This window comes from Penicillium concentricum, assembly GCF_028827145.1.
Source record: "Penicillium concentricum strain IBT 3081 chromosome Unknown utg000002l_segment0_segment0, whole genome shotgun sequence".
In the NCBI taxonomy this organism is placed as follows: Eukaryota; Fungi; Ascomycota; class Eurotiomycetes; order Eurotiales; family Aspergillaceae; genus Penicillium; species Penicillium concentricum.
Genome location: NW_026622755.1, coordinates 7,003,527 through 7,022,105, shown reverse-complemented (window position 1 = coordinate 7,022,105; position 18,579 = coordinate 7,003,527). Strand labels below are relative to the sequence as shown.

General features: G+C 48.8%; 4 protein-coding genes across 4 annotated transcripts; 2 read left to right on the top strand and 2 right to left on the bottom strand.

Annotated features, from left to right (window-relative positions):
* Positions 1–121: 121 nt before the first annotated feature.
* On the bottom strand, positions 122–2,686 carry N7517_006381 (threonine/serine exporter family protein; the record flags this gene model as incomplete). Its single annotated transcript, XM_056724111.1, has 1 exon — positions 122–2,686. The coding sequence occupies one exon, from the start codon at positions 2,684–2,686 to the stop codon at positions 122–124; it is 2,565 nt and encodes an 854-aa protein (XP_056580361.1).
* Positions 2,687–6,036: 3,350 nt separating this feature from the next.
* On the top strand, positions 6,037–6,802 carry N7517_006380 (putative DUF341 family oxidoreductase; the record flags this gene model as incomplete). The annotated part of the gene is made up of 3 exons (XM_056724110.1): positions 6,037–6,084; positions 6,135–6,153; positions 6,204–6,802. 3 exons carry the CDS (start codon positions 6,037–6,039, stop codon positions 6,800–6,802), a joined length of 666 nt encoding a protein of 221 aa, XP_056580360.1.
* A 439-nt stretch (positions 6,803–7,241) lies between these two features.
* Positions 7,242–15,215, top strand: N7517_006379 (putative polyketide synthase; the record flags this gene model as incomplete). The annotated part of the gene is made up of 8 exons (XM_056724109.1): positions 7,242–7,490; positions 7,539–7,625; positions 7,677–7,734; positions 7,781–8,120; positions 8,172–8,697; positions 8,744–9,344; positions 9,398–14,031; positions 14,085–15,215. 8 exons carry the CDS (start codon positions 7,242–7,244, stop codon positions 15,213–15,215), a joined length of 7,626 nt encoding a protein of 2,541 aa, XP_056580359.1.
* A 1,935-nt stretch (positions 15,216–17,150) lies between these two features.
* Positions 17,151–18,270, bottom strand: N7517_006378 (Clavaminate synthase-like protein; the record flags this gene model as incomplete). Its single annotated transcript, XM_056724108.1, has 3 exons — positions 17,151–17,828; positions 17,890–17,974; positions 18,035–18,270. 3 exons carry the CDS (start codon positions 18,268–18,270, stop codon positions 17,151–17,153), a joined length of 999 nt encoding a protein of 332 aa, XP_056580358.1.
* Positions 18,271–18,579: the final 309 nt, after the last annotated feature.

Below are 18,579 nucleotides of genomic sequence, written 5' to 3'. Positions count from 1 at the left end.
AAAACCCAAACGCTGAATGACGCTGATAACCCGAAATGTAGAACAAAAAAAAAAAAAAAAAAAAAAGCCAGAAACATCACATGTAGAAAATAAAAATGTTCAAAAAATTGCAAATAAATAACTAGAAGCTGAACAGACCAGTTCGCTTCTTGCCGTATGGGTAGACAACCAAAGCCGCGATAAACAGTCCGACTGTAATACCAATCGCGACTTGAATCATGCCGAAACCAAGACTGGCAACTGATGTTTCAGAAATAGCGCTGGAACCTGAACTGGTCCCATTATTATCGAGATTCTGGCGAACCTCGTCGGCGTATCTGATGCCAGCGATCAAAGATCCACTAGAAGCAAGACCGGAAGGGACCAGCACAAATATACCGGGAAGAATGGCGGTGGCAGCATGACCATGCCAGAGACGACTGTACAGATTTCCCAGGACACCAATCGTGAATGCGCCGACGGTATTGGCGACTTCTGAATTGCTGCCGAGCTTGGTGGTGCTGAAATAGTTGGCGACATACCCGGACAAAGCGATAAACACCATGACGGGCATCTGCTTCCATTTTCCGTGGTTCACAATGGCTAAGAAAATAGCGTAGATGGCCACGAAGGGGAATGTGCGCACGTATATCGAGCCGTAGACATCCATGCCCGAACACGTAGATGCAGATGTCGCATTGCCATCCATCAGCCCGTAGATCGTAGTTCCCACTGTGATACCGTAGCCCAAGAAGAGGGAGTAGATAATGGCATACACCATGCGGATCGAACCAGCGATCATCTGATGGGATTGCAGTTCCAGACTGCTACAAAGAACCATGAATCCAGGGAGAATCAGAGCGATGGATGACTGTGCCATAGCGGAGAAGCAGAAAAGTGGTTCCGATTTACCGTTGCGGTGAATCATGATACTGCCGAATGCGCGGGCGAGGAAGGATGTCACAATAGCGGCAGTAACCTCAAAGACGTTAGAGTAGAGGGTAGACCGTGGCGCGAGAACGTGCTGCATCAGGCCGACAATGCAACCGAGACAGAAGATGATGGGCATATCGATCGGTCGCGCCATAAACGCGAACGGGCCGACAGTCGCACTAGCAAAACCGTACACCAGGACCAAGATCCATTTGTTGACTCGTGGCTTGCGCTGCATAATCTCGTCTAGTTCTTGAGTCGCCTCTTCGACACCGATAAGATCGTGAACGACATTCTTATAAACGTTGTGGGTATCGGCAAGACGACCAAGGTCAACTCCCTGCATCATTCGCACGAGCTTGACCTCGGCCGTGCGTGTCGTAGGATCATCAAAAGACATGATCATACAACCGGGCAGATATAAGAATTGGCCCGACACTTCCAACACTCGGGCGGTCATTAGCATGTACTCCTCCAGACGATGGGTCGGCGCACCGTATCGCATAAGCGCACGACACAGCTGCATAATGTACCGCTGACGTGCGATGATCTCTGCGATATGGACGGTGACACGGATCTCATCTTCCAGACGGGTCTTGTGCTTCTTGTGCTTCTTATGTTTCTTGTGCACACCCGGAGCAGCCTCCACTGCAGCAGGCAGACTGGCCGTGCTGAGGTTCATGGAGGCATTGACCAGCGAGGCGGTGGACCGATGAGCCGATTTCTTGTACCATTTAAGCTTCTCCTTGCGCGGGGTCGCGGAACCAGAAACCGGCTGGGATACAGGGAAAGGGGGCGTGAGGGAACCCTTCTTCGGGGTGGAGACGCCGGAAGAGACCTGTGTATCGCTGTCAGAGTCATCGGTGATGACACTTTCCGGGCGCGAAGAGCTTCCGCTTTGGGCCGCCTGGAGCTTCAGCAGCTGTGACAGAATGCCACTGCCACCGGCGAGTCCACTGGATCGTCTGCGCTGAGTGTAATCCTTGATCAAATTCTCAGGAGTTGTCTGTCCCGACCGCTGATACGCGCCCCGTGGTATGCGCTTCCGAAGCTGGTCCTGAACCGTGGTCATGCTGCGAACCAAGCGATGAGCCTCGGCGCTTGGGGGCGGCTCGTGAAAACTCTCGCCACGCTCCAATGCCTGCTCCCGGTCGGCATGATAGCGAGCCTGGCGGGCCTGCAATTCCTCAAGTGGAATCCCGCTGTCAAGGTCGTCTGGAATGTACGAGGCGTTGAGCGGCTCACCCTCATCCGGGGGGCGACCGAGACGTTCCGTTAAGCGGCTAGTTTTCTGTCGCAAAAGTTGACCGGTAGCTCTGAATCGATCGCGTGCCGAGGTGGTGCGGTCCATAGGATTATTCATATGACCTAAGACATCACGTTTCTCCGATTCGCTAAATTCATCGGGGGTGTGTACATGGGCGAGGCCAGAGCCGCGGCGGGAATGTGTGGGGGCTGGCGGGGTGATGGTTCCGGATAGCGGGACTTCGCCGAGGTCTTGTGGTGGTAATAACGGACGCGACGAGGGATGTGAGGCGGATTCATTTCGGCGAAAACTCAACGAGCGAAAGCGAACCCGATGAGATCGGTCGCGACGGCTTGCCGGTGGCTCGGGCCGGGCATCATATTGGTGGTCGTATTGATTGGCATCGGCGGTCGCCTCGCGCTCAAGGCTTTGGCGATCACTGGGATTAGAAGTGGTCGGAAGAGGGTATTCTGTATATTCCGCGTATTCTTCATTCGGACTGGGATGTGGATTGGCGGTGCCCGACATGACGGGAATTTGGGTGAGCTTGGCTCACGGGAGATTAGCCGAGAACTGCAAGCCGTTATGCAAGGCACAGAAGAGAAAATATAAAACAGTTGAAGAGGAAGAGAAGTATCAAAGTATTAAAAAAAGTGTGAAAGCCTAGAACAGGTAAATGGCAAAACCAAGGAATCAAGAATTCCCTCAAAGCGGATTTCTAGGGTCTTGGATAGTTGAAATATAGAAGGCTAAGGAAAAAGGGCCAAGAAGAAAAAATGTCTAGCTCTTAATGAAATCATTATAAAACTTATATTGCACATCTTTTACATATACTTTTGTAGGCCCTAACTTGATTAACTCTTACCATAACTTATATCAATGCACCCGTGGACATTTGGATAATCTCTCTCCCTATCATTTGTCCACCGAATAGAAAATCATTCTAAAGTTTCTAGTGTACGTACCCTGTAAATCAATGTGGGTCGTGGCGATCTTGTTTTGTCCAGTGGCATTGGTACCGAGCCATCCGGTCTAAAATAGGTTCTTCTAGACTTTTTCTACCGACTTTATATAGTTCATAGCTTTTTTTGGGGGGGGGGGGGGAGTTTTTAATTTCTACCTTATCTTTAGCAAACCCCTTAGGCCGCGTTCATACTGCCCGAAACGTCGATCCCGACCCACGTCTTGGGCAGTTATTTTGTTTATTTTGTAGCCCCCTGAGAGTGGAGTAAAAAAAGTATTAGGGTTCCTTGCAAATCAGTTCCAATATGATATGAAAGAGAAAGGGATAGGCGAACAGACTTATAGATAGAATGACCCACTAAATTCATTACGAAGCGCCGAGAAATCAACGCCACCCGGTGGGGTCAAAATGGCGTAAAATGGCGTAAAACTGTGCGGTTGCACATGATTCAAAATATTTAACCAGGTCGAGACCCCTCTATCTTCCAAGGTTGTATAGTTCTTATCTGAAGTCTGACCGCTGTTTTTTAGAAATGGAGGGTATGCCGCGCATGGAAGCCACGCAGCGGGACCAGAATGCGGTCCGAGCTATCTAATTGACCCACCTTGCGAAGTAGGTCTCGAAAATAACTTATCCAGAGTCAAAGCTCAACTGCATATTGTAGAGTGTTTGGTGGGCATCCCGGATATAATGGTTGCAAACCGGATGGGATGGTAGAAGCGTAAATAGAGAGTCTAGGAGTAAAGAGTGAGCCTGATGGGGAATATGGTTGAAGCTGGTTATAGGTCTCACATTATTTTCTGGCATCAAGAATCGAGTCAAAAGTGTACTCAAATTGTAATCGGGCAATACGATTGGTCAAAGCCACAATGGATCCTGTGATGAGTATTGCCACCGAAAGGGGCCGGGCAAAGATAGGCCGAACAAAAGCAAAAGATTAGGGCATGGTGAGAATAATGTACCGGACACACCGGAGATGCGATATGACGTTCTATCTCAAGTCGTGGAGATCTGGAGAGAATCTGGAGATTCCGACCCTCACTACGTCAACGGGCGGTACTGTGGGGTTTATTTTTGTGGCAGAAAACTAGTATAGAACCAGTCACCTGATTATTTTTTGAATATCCAATCCATAAAATAAAATGACAGTCATAAGCATTTCGCAGTGATTGATATCCCGACTTCAGGGACTGGCGAAGGCCAAAGTTTTCCGGTGCTGTTTAGCAAATGTAGTTATGCGGAGCGCTAGGGATGAATATATATATATATATATTGGCCGCTCTCTCTGAGTATGCTCGGTGTGAATCCGAACTCTGAGGCTACAATTCTAAACACAACCCGACATCTGATGCACACGGAGTCGGATCTTAGCAACGAATACTTCCATTTAGAAACGGTAGATGCCGACTCAATCAACTCACCCGAGAGGACGAAAGGGAGGTGAGGTGCAGGATTTTACCGAGGATGTGCTAGTTTGTTTGCTTGTGTTGCCAGAAGGTTTTCTACAAAGAGCTGGAGTGAAGTGGGCATTGACGTCCCTAACACCTCTTTCAATCGTTCTTTCCCTGCGTCTGAGGTAATTCAACTTCTCTCTTTTTGGAAGGCACGATGTCCCCACCTAAGAGTATAAACCTCCCCTCTCTCCTTTTCCTCCTTTTCAATATGTGTTGCTTGATTTCATACACGACTCGGATGACTTGGAAGATATCTTCTTCCTATTTGAGTGTCGCGAAGAGGGCCTGGTCGACTTTTTAGACGCAGAGAAACTGGGAGCACCACGGGCAAGGGGCGGAGAGCTGAGGATTGATTGCCCCGAGAGCTGCTCCGGGAGGATGCAGCCAGGACATCATCAAGTCGTCGGTCGGATAAGAGAACGAATTCGGAGAATTATAGGAGTTCCGGGACGAGCCACACGAGCCTGTTATCTAGGATAAAGTCGTCATCATGCCTCATGCCTTCCTCATTCGGACTTGCTAGGTTGCGAGTGGCCATTGTAAAAGCCAAGGGCAGGAGAATAGAAGGAACGTGGATGATTTGAGCAAGAGAGTGACTGTGGTGTTTCCCATACCAGGAGCTAGCGACCTCAGCAGTTAGACGTAGAGATCTTTTCTATGTCTGGGTGCATATTACATAGTTTCAAGGGTTATCATCACTCACTAATAATATGTAGTAACTTCTAGTCTTTTTGCCCGTTGCTGGGATGCATGGTAGATGTGGCAAAAGTAAGACTAGTCCCATTTGGGTCCCTATATCCCACTTGCGCAACATCCATACTGTGTCAAGGGACTGATTAGAGGTGTTTGAATTAAAATCACACCACGGTGTCTGCCTAGATGTCTTCTCAAGACCATCAGTCGCAAACTGTAGGATTTGGTGAAACACACAATCCATACAAACCAACGTTTTGACATACGTAGTGGAGTTTATATAACTAGAATAGCCTATTGTAGAAAACCATGGAGATTGCCGTTTCTATCCTGTGAATAAAAGCCAATAAAACCTGCCTTGGCACACACGTTCAGCAGCCTGATAATATCAATGGGTGATACCTAACCGCCGTGGCTTTTTTTAGGGTTATCAATTGGATTTTATACAACATTGAGTCAGTATACATGAAGTATTGAGATCGACATGTCTGTGCAACTGTAAACTTCGCCGAGTTCAGGGTGAAGTGGATGCCGAAGTTGATCTGTCTCCTTGCGGCGAGTTTCAGGGCCCCTGGTCGTTCGTGCATATCGATGAAATGAAGCCGAACGAGTTGATTTCCCCTTTTGCGCCGTGGGTTGTTGTTTGCCACAAGAGAAAATATAAAATCTCGCAGGCAGACATGACAATCACCCAGGCAAGTCGCAGTGATTCTTGATGACAACGGCGACTTTTGCTCCACTTCATCTGTCGATCGCTACCCAACACAATGCCGCTACGATTGTTGTGTCTCCATGGATGGGGGACGAATCAGAAGGTAATCGACGCTGCTGATAGGGGGGTGACGGCATACTAATTTCCCTATAGATTCTACAGTCGCAATTGAGTATGCAATCTCCTGCTTTAGTGGCGAGACACAAAACTCTAATTAAACAGGTGGCCTCATGCATGAACTCCAGCGCGACAATACCGCGACCTTCTCTTTCCTCGAAGGGGACGTCGATTCAGCCCCTGGGCCTGGAATCGCCGGATACTATGATGGTCCGTACTACAGTTACTACCGTTTCCCACGTACCTTTTCCCACGAGGATAGCGATGAGTCCGACATTCTGGAGGCGTACGAGCAACTTAGTGAAACAGTTGCCTTGGAAGGTCCGTTCGATGGGGTTCTAGGCTTCTCCCACGGCGGCACATTGGCTGCTGGATTCATGATTCATCACGCCAAGATGAATCCGAATCAGCCTGCGCTATTTCGATGCGCAATCTTCATTAATTCCCTACCACCCTTCCGCATGGAACCTGGAAAGAACCCTGTCGTAGATGAAGGATTAGAGGGGTTCATTTCTATTCCCTGCGTGCATATTGCTGGCGCCAAAGACCCACTATTTGAGTACTCAATGGCTCTCTATCGCCTCTGTGCTGCGGGATATTCGACATTTGCGGTACATGGGAAAGGCCATGATGTTCCCAGTGATCGAAAGAATGTCGCTATCATCGCCACTGCAATTCGAAAACTTTGCAATCAAATCTTGTGAAACCCAATACCAAAGAAAGGGTCTTCAGTTCGGCTGTACTACAGAGAGGCAAAGATTGGGCGAAGAAAGTCTGTTGGAAGAGGGGAGTAGTATGTTTGCAGTTGTGGAACATAACTTGCAGGATGTTGTAATGGTATATTTGCAGATTTTTCGCGAAGGTAGAAAATTGTTTCAGATCCAGACGAACATGGGCTTTGAGTTTTGTTTCGCCGTTGAGGGTTGCACCCGGATACTTACCTCACTGCGAATAACGTGAAACCTTCCCACATGTCCCGATGTAGATTGTTACCGAGAACAAATGGCGCCAGAAAGTTGAGTAGACCGATCGCTTTGATACGGGAAAACCCATTCTCCTGGCCTGAGAAAAGCCAGCTCCTTCGCTTTTCCCTGGCATGCGAAATATGATTATTGGCCGGCGTCGAGCAAACCAAAAGCAACCATGTCGTTTCAAGCTAGCGTCAAACCCCTAACATCGATCATTTCAGAAGATGATCTGACGAAGTTGGCCGCAGAATCCTGTACACCAATAGCAATTGTGGGAATTGGCTTCCGGGGACCAAAGGATGCCAAAAATGTCGAGAAGTTGTGGGAAATGATTCTCACGGGTAGAGAAGCATGGAGCCCAATTCCAGCTGAGAGGTGGAAAAGCGCAGCATTTCATCACCCAGACTATGCCCGCCATGGAACGGTAAGTCATACATGTAATTTGGCAGAACAATCAATAACGTGGGAGTAGATCAACGTGGAAGGTGGTCACTTTCTGGAAGAGGATGTATCTGTGTTTGACGCGCCGTTTTTTAACATGACAAGCGATGAAGCAGCGGTGAGTATATATTCAAGTGTTGTAGAGTTCATCTGACTGTGAAGCAATCAGGCCATGGATCCTCAGCAGAGATTGCTCCTGGAGGTAGCATATGAAGGTTTTGAGAATGGTAGGTTGTTGCTCCGAATCACGCTTTCAAGGCTGATGGTGGATAGCTGGCATTCCCCTTACCAACATTATGGGTACAAAGACATCCTGCTTCGTAGGGTCTTTCTCTGCAGACTATACAGATCTGCTACTTCGGGATCCTGAGTGTGTACCCATGTATCAGTGCACAAACGCTGGACAGTCTCGTGCAATGACAGCAAACAGAATGTCTTATTTCTTTGATTTGAAAGGGCCCAGTGTCACGGTAGACACAGCTTGCTCGGGAAGTCTTGTGGCACTTCATTTGGCATGTCAAAGCCTCCAAACCGGGGAGGCGTCAACAGCCATCGCAGCGGGAGTCAATTTGATTTTGAGTCACGAGTTTATGTCGACCATGAGCATGATGAAGTAAGTAAAAAATTACCAATGACCGAAAATACCAGACTGATTTAGTGGTAGGTTTCTCTCCTCGGATGGAAGATGCCATACCTTTGATGAAAAGGCCAATGGGTACGCGCGAGGTGAGGCAGCTGGCTGTCTCATCCTTAAACCCCTGGACAAGGCGTTACACGACCGCAACAAGATCCGAGCCGTGATAAGAGGCACGGGTTCCAATCAGGACGGGCGCACTGCAGGGATTACACTGCCAAATGGGGCAGCCCAAGAAAGCTTGATCCGGAGTGTCTATGCACGGGCTGATCTGGACCCCTCGGAAACCGATTTTGTAGAGGCTCATGGGACAGGCACGCTGGCCGGAGACCCAGTTGAGACAGGAGCAATCGCTCGTGTCTTTGGAACTGGTCGTCCGCCTGACAATCCTGTGCGGATTGGCTCCATCAAAACTAACGTCGGCCACTTGGAAGGCGCAAGTGGTGTGGCTGGTGTGATCAAGGCAGTCCTTATGTTGGAAAATCACATGTTTTTGCCAAACAGGAATTTTGAAAAAATCAACCCACGTATCCCACTCGATGATTGGAATCTCAAGGTTTGGATACTCGCGCAAGTTGGAAATTGGAGACTAACGCCAGCAGGTTCAATTACGCCCTGAGCCATGGGAGACCATAGGGCCTCGTCGCGTTTCTGTGAATAGCTTCGGGTACGGTGGGAGTAATGCCCATGTCATTGTGGAAGATGCCCAAGGCTGCATTTCTCGTTGGGGACTCAAGGAAGACGACCCAATCCGGACCGCCGCGACAAAAACCCATGATAAGACAGTTACTACCTCACCACCCGGGTTATCTCGCATACTAATGGTCTCTGGTTTCGATGAGAGAACCTGCGCCCAACAAATGCTGGCTCTGAGCAATTACATCCTCGATAGGCAACATGAGGTTGTTAATGACGAATTTCTGGACGACCTTGCGTTCACAATCAACGAGCGACGCTCTGTCTTTCCGTGGAAGGCAGCAGTTGTTGGAGATACGATGGAGGGTTTGGCGGCCTCTCTATCTCAGGACGTCAAAGCTAAAAGCGCTCTTCGGAAGCCAACACTTGGGTTTGTCTTTACGGGACAAGGTGCGCAGTGGGCCGGGATGGGAAAAGAGCTGATTCAGGACTATCCTGCCTTCAAAACGTCAATTTTGGGTATCGACAGATTTCTACACGACATTGGAGCTCCTTTTACAGTGGAAGGTAAGCATACACCACCCTTTTGAATGTTCCGTGCACTAACATGGTGAAACTAGAGGAGATCACAAAGTGCGCCCAGAATTCCGATTTGAACCATCCAAGTCTCAGCCAGACAATATGCACAGCGTTGCAGATTGCGCTGGTCGACTTGCTAAATTCGTGGAGTATATATCCAGACTCCGTGACGGGCCATTCCAGTGGGGAAATCGCTGCTGCCTATGCTACCGGTGCACTCAGCATGAATGATGCAATGTCAGTGGCATACTACCGAGGCGTTGTGGCAACCCATCTTCTGGATGACCAACCGAATAGAGGTGCGATGATGGCTGTCGGGATGTCTGTTGAGGAGGTACAGCCCTACTTGGACAGATACCAGCCCAGACAGCTGGTGATAGCATGTGTCAATAGCCCATCGAGTGTGACAATATCAGGTGATACGCTTGCCATTGACACACTTTCACAAACATTGAAAGAACACCAGGTGTTCAGTCGACGCCTTGAAGTGGGTGTTGCTTACCACTCTCCTCATATAGAACAGGTTGCCGAGCAGTATCACAACTTTATAGATCATATCCAGCTCCGAGAACTGGATCGGATAGTGGGAGAAACGACAGCAAGTGGCGCATCGTTCTTTTCCTCGGTCACTGGAACGCTGGTTTCTTTGGAAGAATTGGATGCCCAGTACTGGGTGTCAAATTTGGTTGGGCAAGTGAAATTTGCCAAGTCCCTGAGGACTTTGTGTTTTGAAACAAATGGTCAGCATGCTGGGCATACAGGGGCTTCCAGAGTAAGAAGGGCCGGGGCAGCCCAAAAGCCATCTGTGGATTGTCTTGTTGAGATTGGCCCCCATGCGGCACTTTCTGGGCCAATCAAGCAAATCCTCCAGGCGGATGCGAAGCTCAATTCTGCCGATATAAGCTATATTAGCATATTGACGCGAAAGGCCAACGCAGTCACTACAGCGCTTGGCGCAGCCGCCACATTAGCATCACTCAACTACCCCATTGACTTTGGTGCAATCAACCGCCCTATCGGGACCAAGAAAAGTAGGACACCACAGCTACTGGTTGATCTTCCAACGTATGCGTGGAATCACACTAGGTCATATTGGGCCGAGCCAAGACTCAGCAAGATGTATCGGAACCGAAACTCCCCGCGGATGGATTTACTTGGTGCACCAGACAACATGGCTAGTCCATTCGAGCCTCGCTGGAGAAATTATCTTCGAACGTCAGAGCTCCCTTGGCTTCTCGATCACAAGATTCAGGGTAATATCGTTTTCCCTGCTGCAGGTTATTTGGCCATGGCACTCGAAGCGTCAATACAGTTGAACGTGGGCGAAGAAAAAGTCGCGAGATACGTCCTGCGAGATGTGGCAATACAGTCAGCACTGGTGCTCAACGAAACATCCGCCGTCGAGGTTATGGTATCTCTTCAAAAGTCGACACACGATCAAGAAAATTTGCACAACTTCCATATATACTCCATCTCAGAGGAGAATAGGTGGACTGAGCACTGCACTGGCTGGGTCGGGAGAATGAAAAGCATTGGCGCCTCAGGCGACGGAGTCGAGGAAACCGATGGTTACGCAACTGTCCCGTTGGGGACGGAAGTCCATGGAATATCGGTGATTGACGTCGCTAAATTTTATGAGAAGCTTCAAAATTTTGGTCTGGAATACGGACCATGTTTTGCAAATATGACAAAAGCACATGTCACCCAAGACGGGGCGTGCTTTGCAGAAATCACTGTACCAGATACGCTATCCGTAATGCCTGCATCATTTCAGCATGAGCTTTTGGTCCATCCATGCACTCTGGATAGTATATTCCAAACTATCTTTGCCGCTTTACCCCCAGGCATGGGAATCGAGGAAGGACCTGCAGTCCCTATCTTCATTGAAGAGATGATTGTATTATCCAGTCTCAGCTGTTCGGCAGGAGAGCCTATGAGTATCTGTACTCATGTGCGCCCGATGCCAAGAAAAGACGTGACGGCATGCATTGCCGCCGTGAGTTGTAACGAGAATCAATTCGAAACCGAGCCAACAATTTCACTTCGTGGCCTACGATATGCGAGGCTCGCGCGTGATGAACCCGCATCGCAGAGAAAGGACAGCCGCATAATTTATCAGATTGACTGGAAGCCAGATCCGAGCTTTCTTTCCAGCGGCAATACCTCATTCCTATTTGACAAGGTCGGCGTTGTTAAAGAGCCCGCGCCTCAAACAGAGTACGAAGAGAGTGCAACCGGCTTCATCAGAGCGGCGCTGGAGGAAGTCAGCACAACGGAGGCAATGCAACTTGACAATTCTCACCGGAGATTCCGGTGTTATCTCCAAGATGTGCTTGAAAGAAATGATGGTCAAACTTCAATATCGTCATCTCACTTGGAAAACATTCATCCTATCCCGACGGGAAAGCTCCTGCCGGTGATTGGCCATAACCTTGTTCCCATTATTCGGAACCAAGTGGACTTTTCCACCCTCCTGACTGACGATCGCCTGTTGGATGAGTTCTGGGATATATTCTCAGCAGATGCTTCGTACCAAGCAGCTGCAAAATACGTCTATTTGATTGGCCACGGGAAACCAGATATATCCATACTTGAATTTGGCGTTGGCACAGGCCAGATAGCGGAGATATTTCTGAACTGTCTCGTGACGCTCAAGGAGACGCCTCACTGCGGAAGATATACATTTGTCCACGAAAGCGCTTCCGTGCTTGAGCATGTCTCGAAGCGACTGGGGGTTTGGTCAGAATGGGTTGAATGCAAGCCCCTGGATCTTGGCAAGGATTTGCACAAACAAGGATTGGAAAGAAATTCCTTTGACATCATAATCCTGCCGCATGGATTGTGTACTGCACGCTGTGAACAAAAGGCACTCAGCAAAATTCATGATCTTTTGAGACCATCTGGCTATTTGATTGCAATTAATCCCTTCGACCCAAGGAAGAATGTGCTGAAAAATCTCTTGTTTGGTGCCTTGCACTGCCTGTCCACAGACGAATTCTGTTTGGGCCAGGGTGCTTGGACGGAGAGTCAATGGGAGGAGATCCTGCAAGATGCGCGTTTCACTGAAGTCGATGCCTATGCGGAGCAGGACTCCGAGAAGAGCCATCAGTTCATCGTGGCCAAAAAGCGAAAAATACAAATGTCGTCCAGAAAGGTTTCCATAATTTGCGAGAACAAAACTGACACTGTCAGGCATCTAGTCACTGAGCTCAAGAAAACCTCATGTGAGGTGAATGTGACGCCGCTCAATAACGTGGACTGTAAAGATCAGATTTGTTTAGTCGTGGATACTTCAACGTCGTCCCTGTTGGCCGCTCCTAATGAAGTGGCATTCAACAAGATAAAAGCTATTTTCACCCAGAGTGGAGGAGTTCTCTGGATAACAAGAGGAGGGACGATTGAGCCTGTCAACCCAAATGCGGCCTTGGCTGTTGGATTTGCAAGAACAGCACGTGCCGAATCAGGCGTAAACCCCATTGTCACCCTTGATCTGGATGCTAAGAATTCTCTCTCGGAATCTCAAGCCGCCAAGATGATTGCAAAAGTACTGGTTACCAGATTTCTCCGTGAAAATCCAGACGAGGACACGGAATACGCGGAGAGACATGGGGAAATCTTGGTTCCAAGAGTGCTAGACAATTTGATTGCGAACAAGGCTATGAACAGCATCAATGATATTGAGGCTGTATCCGAGCAGCCTTTCCATCAGCTTCAGCAGCCCCTCCGTCTTTCCAGGAAATTTGATCACCCCGGATTTGTTGGCGATTCGCAAACGACTGAACTCCCAGTCGGCTACGTCGGAATCAGAGTACACTCCTTCGGCCTGAATAAATGGGATGTTCAGGCTGACCGTTATGATTGGCAAACTGACGACACCCTCGGACTAGAGTGTAGTGGCATAGTATACAAGGTCGGCGCTGGGGTCCACGGCATCACTGTAGGCGACCGGGTTGCGTGTCTTGGAGCTGGGACTGCGAGAAGCTTCTATCACGATCGGGCATCAGCCTTCCGGAAGATCAATGACGACATGTCATTACAGGTGGCTTCAGCTTTACCGCTAGCATATACAATTGCTTATTATGTTGTGAACCACCTGTCACTGGTTGAGTCGAATGACACCGTCCTCTTGCATGACGCCGGAAGTCATTTCGGCCAAGCACTTCTGGAAATGTATCTGCTGAGGGACGCTCGAATATTTGCTACAGTGCACAGCCCCCGCGAAAAGGACTTGCTGGGCTCGAGGTTCGGGATACCCGGGGAGCATGTCTTAATAACCGGGGAGGAAGATGTGGCCAAGGGTGTGTTACGATTAACTGATGGCAAGAAAGCAAACGTAGTAGTCACGTTCGAGACTGCAGAGGACAGAACCCTTCAGAACTGCACTGCGCCATTTGGTCGGTTTATTCAACTTCGCACAAACAACCTCACGGCGCGATCGTTGCCATGTGCCCAGAACATGTCCCTGACTACAGTCAATATATTTGAGCTCCAAAAGGAGAGGATTGAGCTTGCCGACCAGATATGGCGGAAGGCTTTTCTCTTGTTCCTCCAAGGACGACTCAAAGGGCCTGGCATTACCGATGCATATCATATTTCACTCATTGAGGAGGCGCTAATGGCAGTTCAAACCCAGCAGCATGTTGTGGTCCATGTGGAAGACAGTGATATTGTCAAGGTTGAGCTTATGCCATACCCAGATGATAACCGGCTCTAGCTAACAAGATATAGGCCACGCTCCCAAGGGCTATCCAGCCATTGTTCCGTGCAAATGCCTCCTATATGCTGGTCGGTGGGCTTGGTGGAATTGGGAGGGAAGTAGCTTCGTGGATGGCGCAAAATGGAGCAAAGAGCCTGATTTTCGTCAATCGAAGCGGCCTTTCAAAGTATGAGTCTCAAGCTACAGTGAGAAATCTAGTGGAAAAAGGTATTCAGGTAACCACTCGAGCTTGTGACATATCCAACGAGACCGAAGTCCAGCGAATGCTTCATGATCTCTCTCGTTGCGTGCCTCCAATACGAGGGCTGATCCAGGCAGCCATGGTCCTCAAGGATGTTCATATTGAAAACATGAGTGCAGACCAGTATCGGGATGTCGTGGGCCCGAAATATTATGGCACCTGGAATTTGCATCGACATCTCCCCATGAACCTTGACTTCTTCCTGATGTTATCGTCTATCAGCGGCGTTATTGGGAACGCCACACAGGCTGCCTATGCCACCGGCTGTACTTTCATGGATGCATTCGCCGATTATCGAAGGTGCTTAGGTCTTCCAGCAGTATCTTTGGATCTCGGAACAATCACGGATGTTGGTCATTTGGCTGAAAATAAAGAGCTGGCCGCAAAGATGGAACGACAAGGTTTCCAGGGCACTGATACACCGACACTTCTATCCCTGATACAAGTTGCTATCTCTGAGTCGACCGCCGGAGGAGCACAACTTATAACTGGCCTCGGCCAATGGAAAGAAAACGAGTCGCTTGGAAACTTTGACGCGCCCTTGTTTGCCCACTTCCGGTATAAGTTCCAGGGTCGTGGCAAATCTATTGCGCTCGGCGACTCAATAGAAGGGTTGAAGGTTGCACTTGATGCTGCAAAAACGGTGGATCAAGCCACCGTGGTAATTTGCGATGCCTTGAGCAAGAAGATTGCTTCCCATCTCTCCATCCCAGTTGAAAATATTAATCCTTCTAATCCGGTCTCCGAGTATGGAGTTGACTCCCATGTGGCTGTGGAACTGCGCAACTGGGTATCACGGTCTATGGATTGCACTATCCCCATTTTGGAAATTATAGCAAGGTCTATGTTGGAGCTATCTCACAAAATTGCCAGCCAAATACTTGAGGGAAAGTCGGAGTGAGTTACTGTTCTAATTTGGTGATGGGAAAATGTGGAAGATACAATAGAAATATCCAATATGAGACCAACCAATCCACTTAGGCGACGGGCCAGCGTATTACACAAAGGAATATGCTAAACTGTGTTAACTCGTCCATCTCTCGCTACCTAGGTGGTATTGTTATGTGACGATAGATGTATACAGTACAAATGTAGTCGAATCTCGCAGAACCTCCTGAATTCCTCAATATATCTTCTCTACTGCCCTTTCTACTACCACACAGCCACTCAGCTAGAATATCTCACTCCCTGCACATAGCCGAATCCTCCAGACCTCGAACGAAGATTGCGCTAACAACACTCGAACCCCCACAGAGAAACCACAACCACAACCACGTTAGACCCTTCCATAGCTTCCCCTACATCTCAGGCGCGACCCCTATTTGAAGCTGTTGTTCCCACCCTACTCACAAGTGGGAAAGGAAAGTCGCGCGCCACAGTATACCTTGGCGTCAAACCACTGTTCCTTCCCAAACTTCAGGTAGCCTTCCCAGGTACCTCCATGGTCCAGCGACAGGCACTGTTTACCACATATTTTGTTCTTCTCAACACTCGATAAAAAGTGGTAGAGGGCACCATGGATAGTCTCCTTCTGGGCGGTCGTATCGCAGTTCTTGATTTCCAAGGTTGCTTGACCATAGCACGCTTATTTTACAGTGACACAGCAAAAGTCTTAACACCCGAAGTTCTGCCGGCTAAATACTCATCAATAAAAATTGAAGCCATAACGGTGGTATAACCAATTAAGAAGGGGGTATATATAATTAGGTAGGCGGTAGCAGAAGGGGTGCTAATACTTTTCGAAGTGACTGTACCCTTGGATCCTTCGACCCTGTAGGGACGTGCCCTAACCGTTATTTTTCCATCTAGGGATATGCAATTAATCCCTCAATATCAACAGGGGACCTCTTTCCGCATATGGACCGGAGTACATCGAGTCCGCCACGCTAGAAGATGATCCCTGTAGATCAGTGTGGAGCTACTCGACTAGTCGAAGGGCGACGAAGTGTGCCACCCGAGTAGACTGCGACATCGCCCATGGACGGGCGGGTGGGCATTGCCTACGGGCCTTAGGCGTCGTGGACGGAAGGCCCATGGACGGGCACTCGAAAATCTAAATAGCCCACCTCCTAGGTGCCTATGGACGGGCGATGTCGCAGTCTAGTAAAGTATAAGGAGCTTATAATCTATATGTTGCAAATACTAATATTCTAAGTAATAGAGCTTAGAGATCTTTTCGTCACTTGAAATCTTCTCGAAGAGAAGGCAGTTTAGTGCCTCCTATGGAGTATGCTAGATCTGCGGGAAGAAATGCACACACTATCCTACCCGAGACTGGTACGCTTCGCTGCTAGCTTTGCCATGGTCGGCGACCGTCTTCCTATCACACCAATCACTTAAGATATCCATTAATATTCCCCCGGGAAGGGATCCGCTCGCGAAGGCGAACCAGCTGTGCGGCGAACAAGGCCAGGCTCCAAGCTTCCCATGGCACCTTCCCTGTGATATAAGAAGTTACGTTTTTTGAGGAATAGAAGGTATATTTTTCTTAGGCAGCAAATATGAGACAATCTATACTGTAAAAATATTTTTACGTCATCTTTAATATCTCCTTATTAGGGTAGGAGGCAAGTTATATTGTAGTTTAACTATATAATAGTTTATACCCAAGGGTTCTAACGCAGTACTAGTGAAATAAATATAGCTGTTCGTCCCTCCATAGTATGCGTTGCTAGTATATAATGTATACACTATTATACCAACAAAGTTAATAATCGACCATCTTATCGTAGGCTAAAATCTGCGCGGGCTAGCGCGCAGTTGGTCGAGTAAGAACTTTATTTAGCCACTTGCTATATAAATGAGAATACAAGGAAAGTGATATGAATGAATCCCATCATGCAGCCCCTACATGGGTAGCCAAATTGAGCTGGCGAATGGAAATCATCTGTTGCTCGCCCTCAGGCCGGGCATGCGTGAGCGGGCGCGCAAAGGCGTCAAACTTCCGACAGTGGTAATCCTCATACGCCCAAACTGTCCCATCATCGCTGGTAATGATTGCCTTCTCATTTGGTCGGACGAAATAAGCTAGAGTGTATTTGGTGGCCTGCTCGGTGTCACAGGGAACGACGCGGTGGATAGAAGGGATGCAGCGTCCTTGGGAAAGGAATTTCAGACAGTCGCCGAACTGCACGAAGAGTTGCTGTGGATTTGGGTCCACGAAGACCCAGTCTTGCTTTTCAACATCCATGATCTGGAGTCCCCGAGCTGTGGCGGAGAGAATAGTCAGGGTACCCACGTCGGTGTGCGCAATGTGTCCAAAGTTGCGGGATTCAGTGGGTTGTGGCGGATACCTAAGGAAGCCTAGGTTTGTGACCGAGGGCGCGTCCGACTGGTGAGCAGCCAAAAGCGCATCTCCCAGCCCCAAAACCTCGCCCACACGGCGGAGGATCAGCTGGGCGGCCTCCTCGTACCGCTTCATGCAGCGTGTGAGGGTTTCGCGGTTGGAGAAGACTAGGTCTGGGGACTGCAGTGTGGGCTGATAGCTAGACAGTATGAGCTCATTTTGGGGCAACTGTAGGTGTTTAAAGGTTAGTCGAACAGGGTGAGTGACAGCAGCTCCAAGACGTACGTACCATGAACATCTCAAATCCGTCGGGCTGGCCGGCATGCGCGCCCTCTTCGACACCCAGGGACTTGAATCTAAACAGCCGCAAGGAACTTTGATTAGTCCCACGTTATAAAATTAGGGATTGCAGTTTGATTTTGATCGTCGCTTACCCCGTGGTCCGAAATCGTCCCAGCGTCTTGAAGTCGTAGCGCTCCTTCAGCGGCGTGGGAACATCGAAAATCTTTTCCGAGAAAGACTCGAGATAACGAACATCTTGTCGCAGGTTCACAGCCTCAGGACAGTCAAGATCCAGATCAAAGTACCCATCCACAAGAGTGGCTTTGCTCAATGACTGGAGGTCTTGCTCAGTAGCATTGAGAAGGCCCTTGTACGAGACTCGAGGCATGATGGTAAACAGTATGTGTTAGATTTCAAGACTGAAGGAGAGGACTGGGATTCTTTTTTTCAGGGGCAAGTTCTGGAGGAGGCGGGCAGCGCTTCTTTTATAGTACACCTGTTGCTAGGCCTTGGGTGGCCTGTTCCACCGCCAAGTGGGCAGATATTTCGTTCTATTTGGACCACAAAAGACGCAAGCCTCGGAAGCCCTCGCTGTCCTGTCCGTCTGGATGAAAGAGGTAGAAACGTGGTGAAGTTTGTTATGTAGACAATATTTAGAATTGAGTGATAATGCAAATATTACATACAATTTATTGGA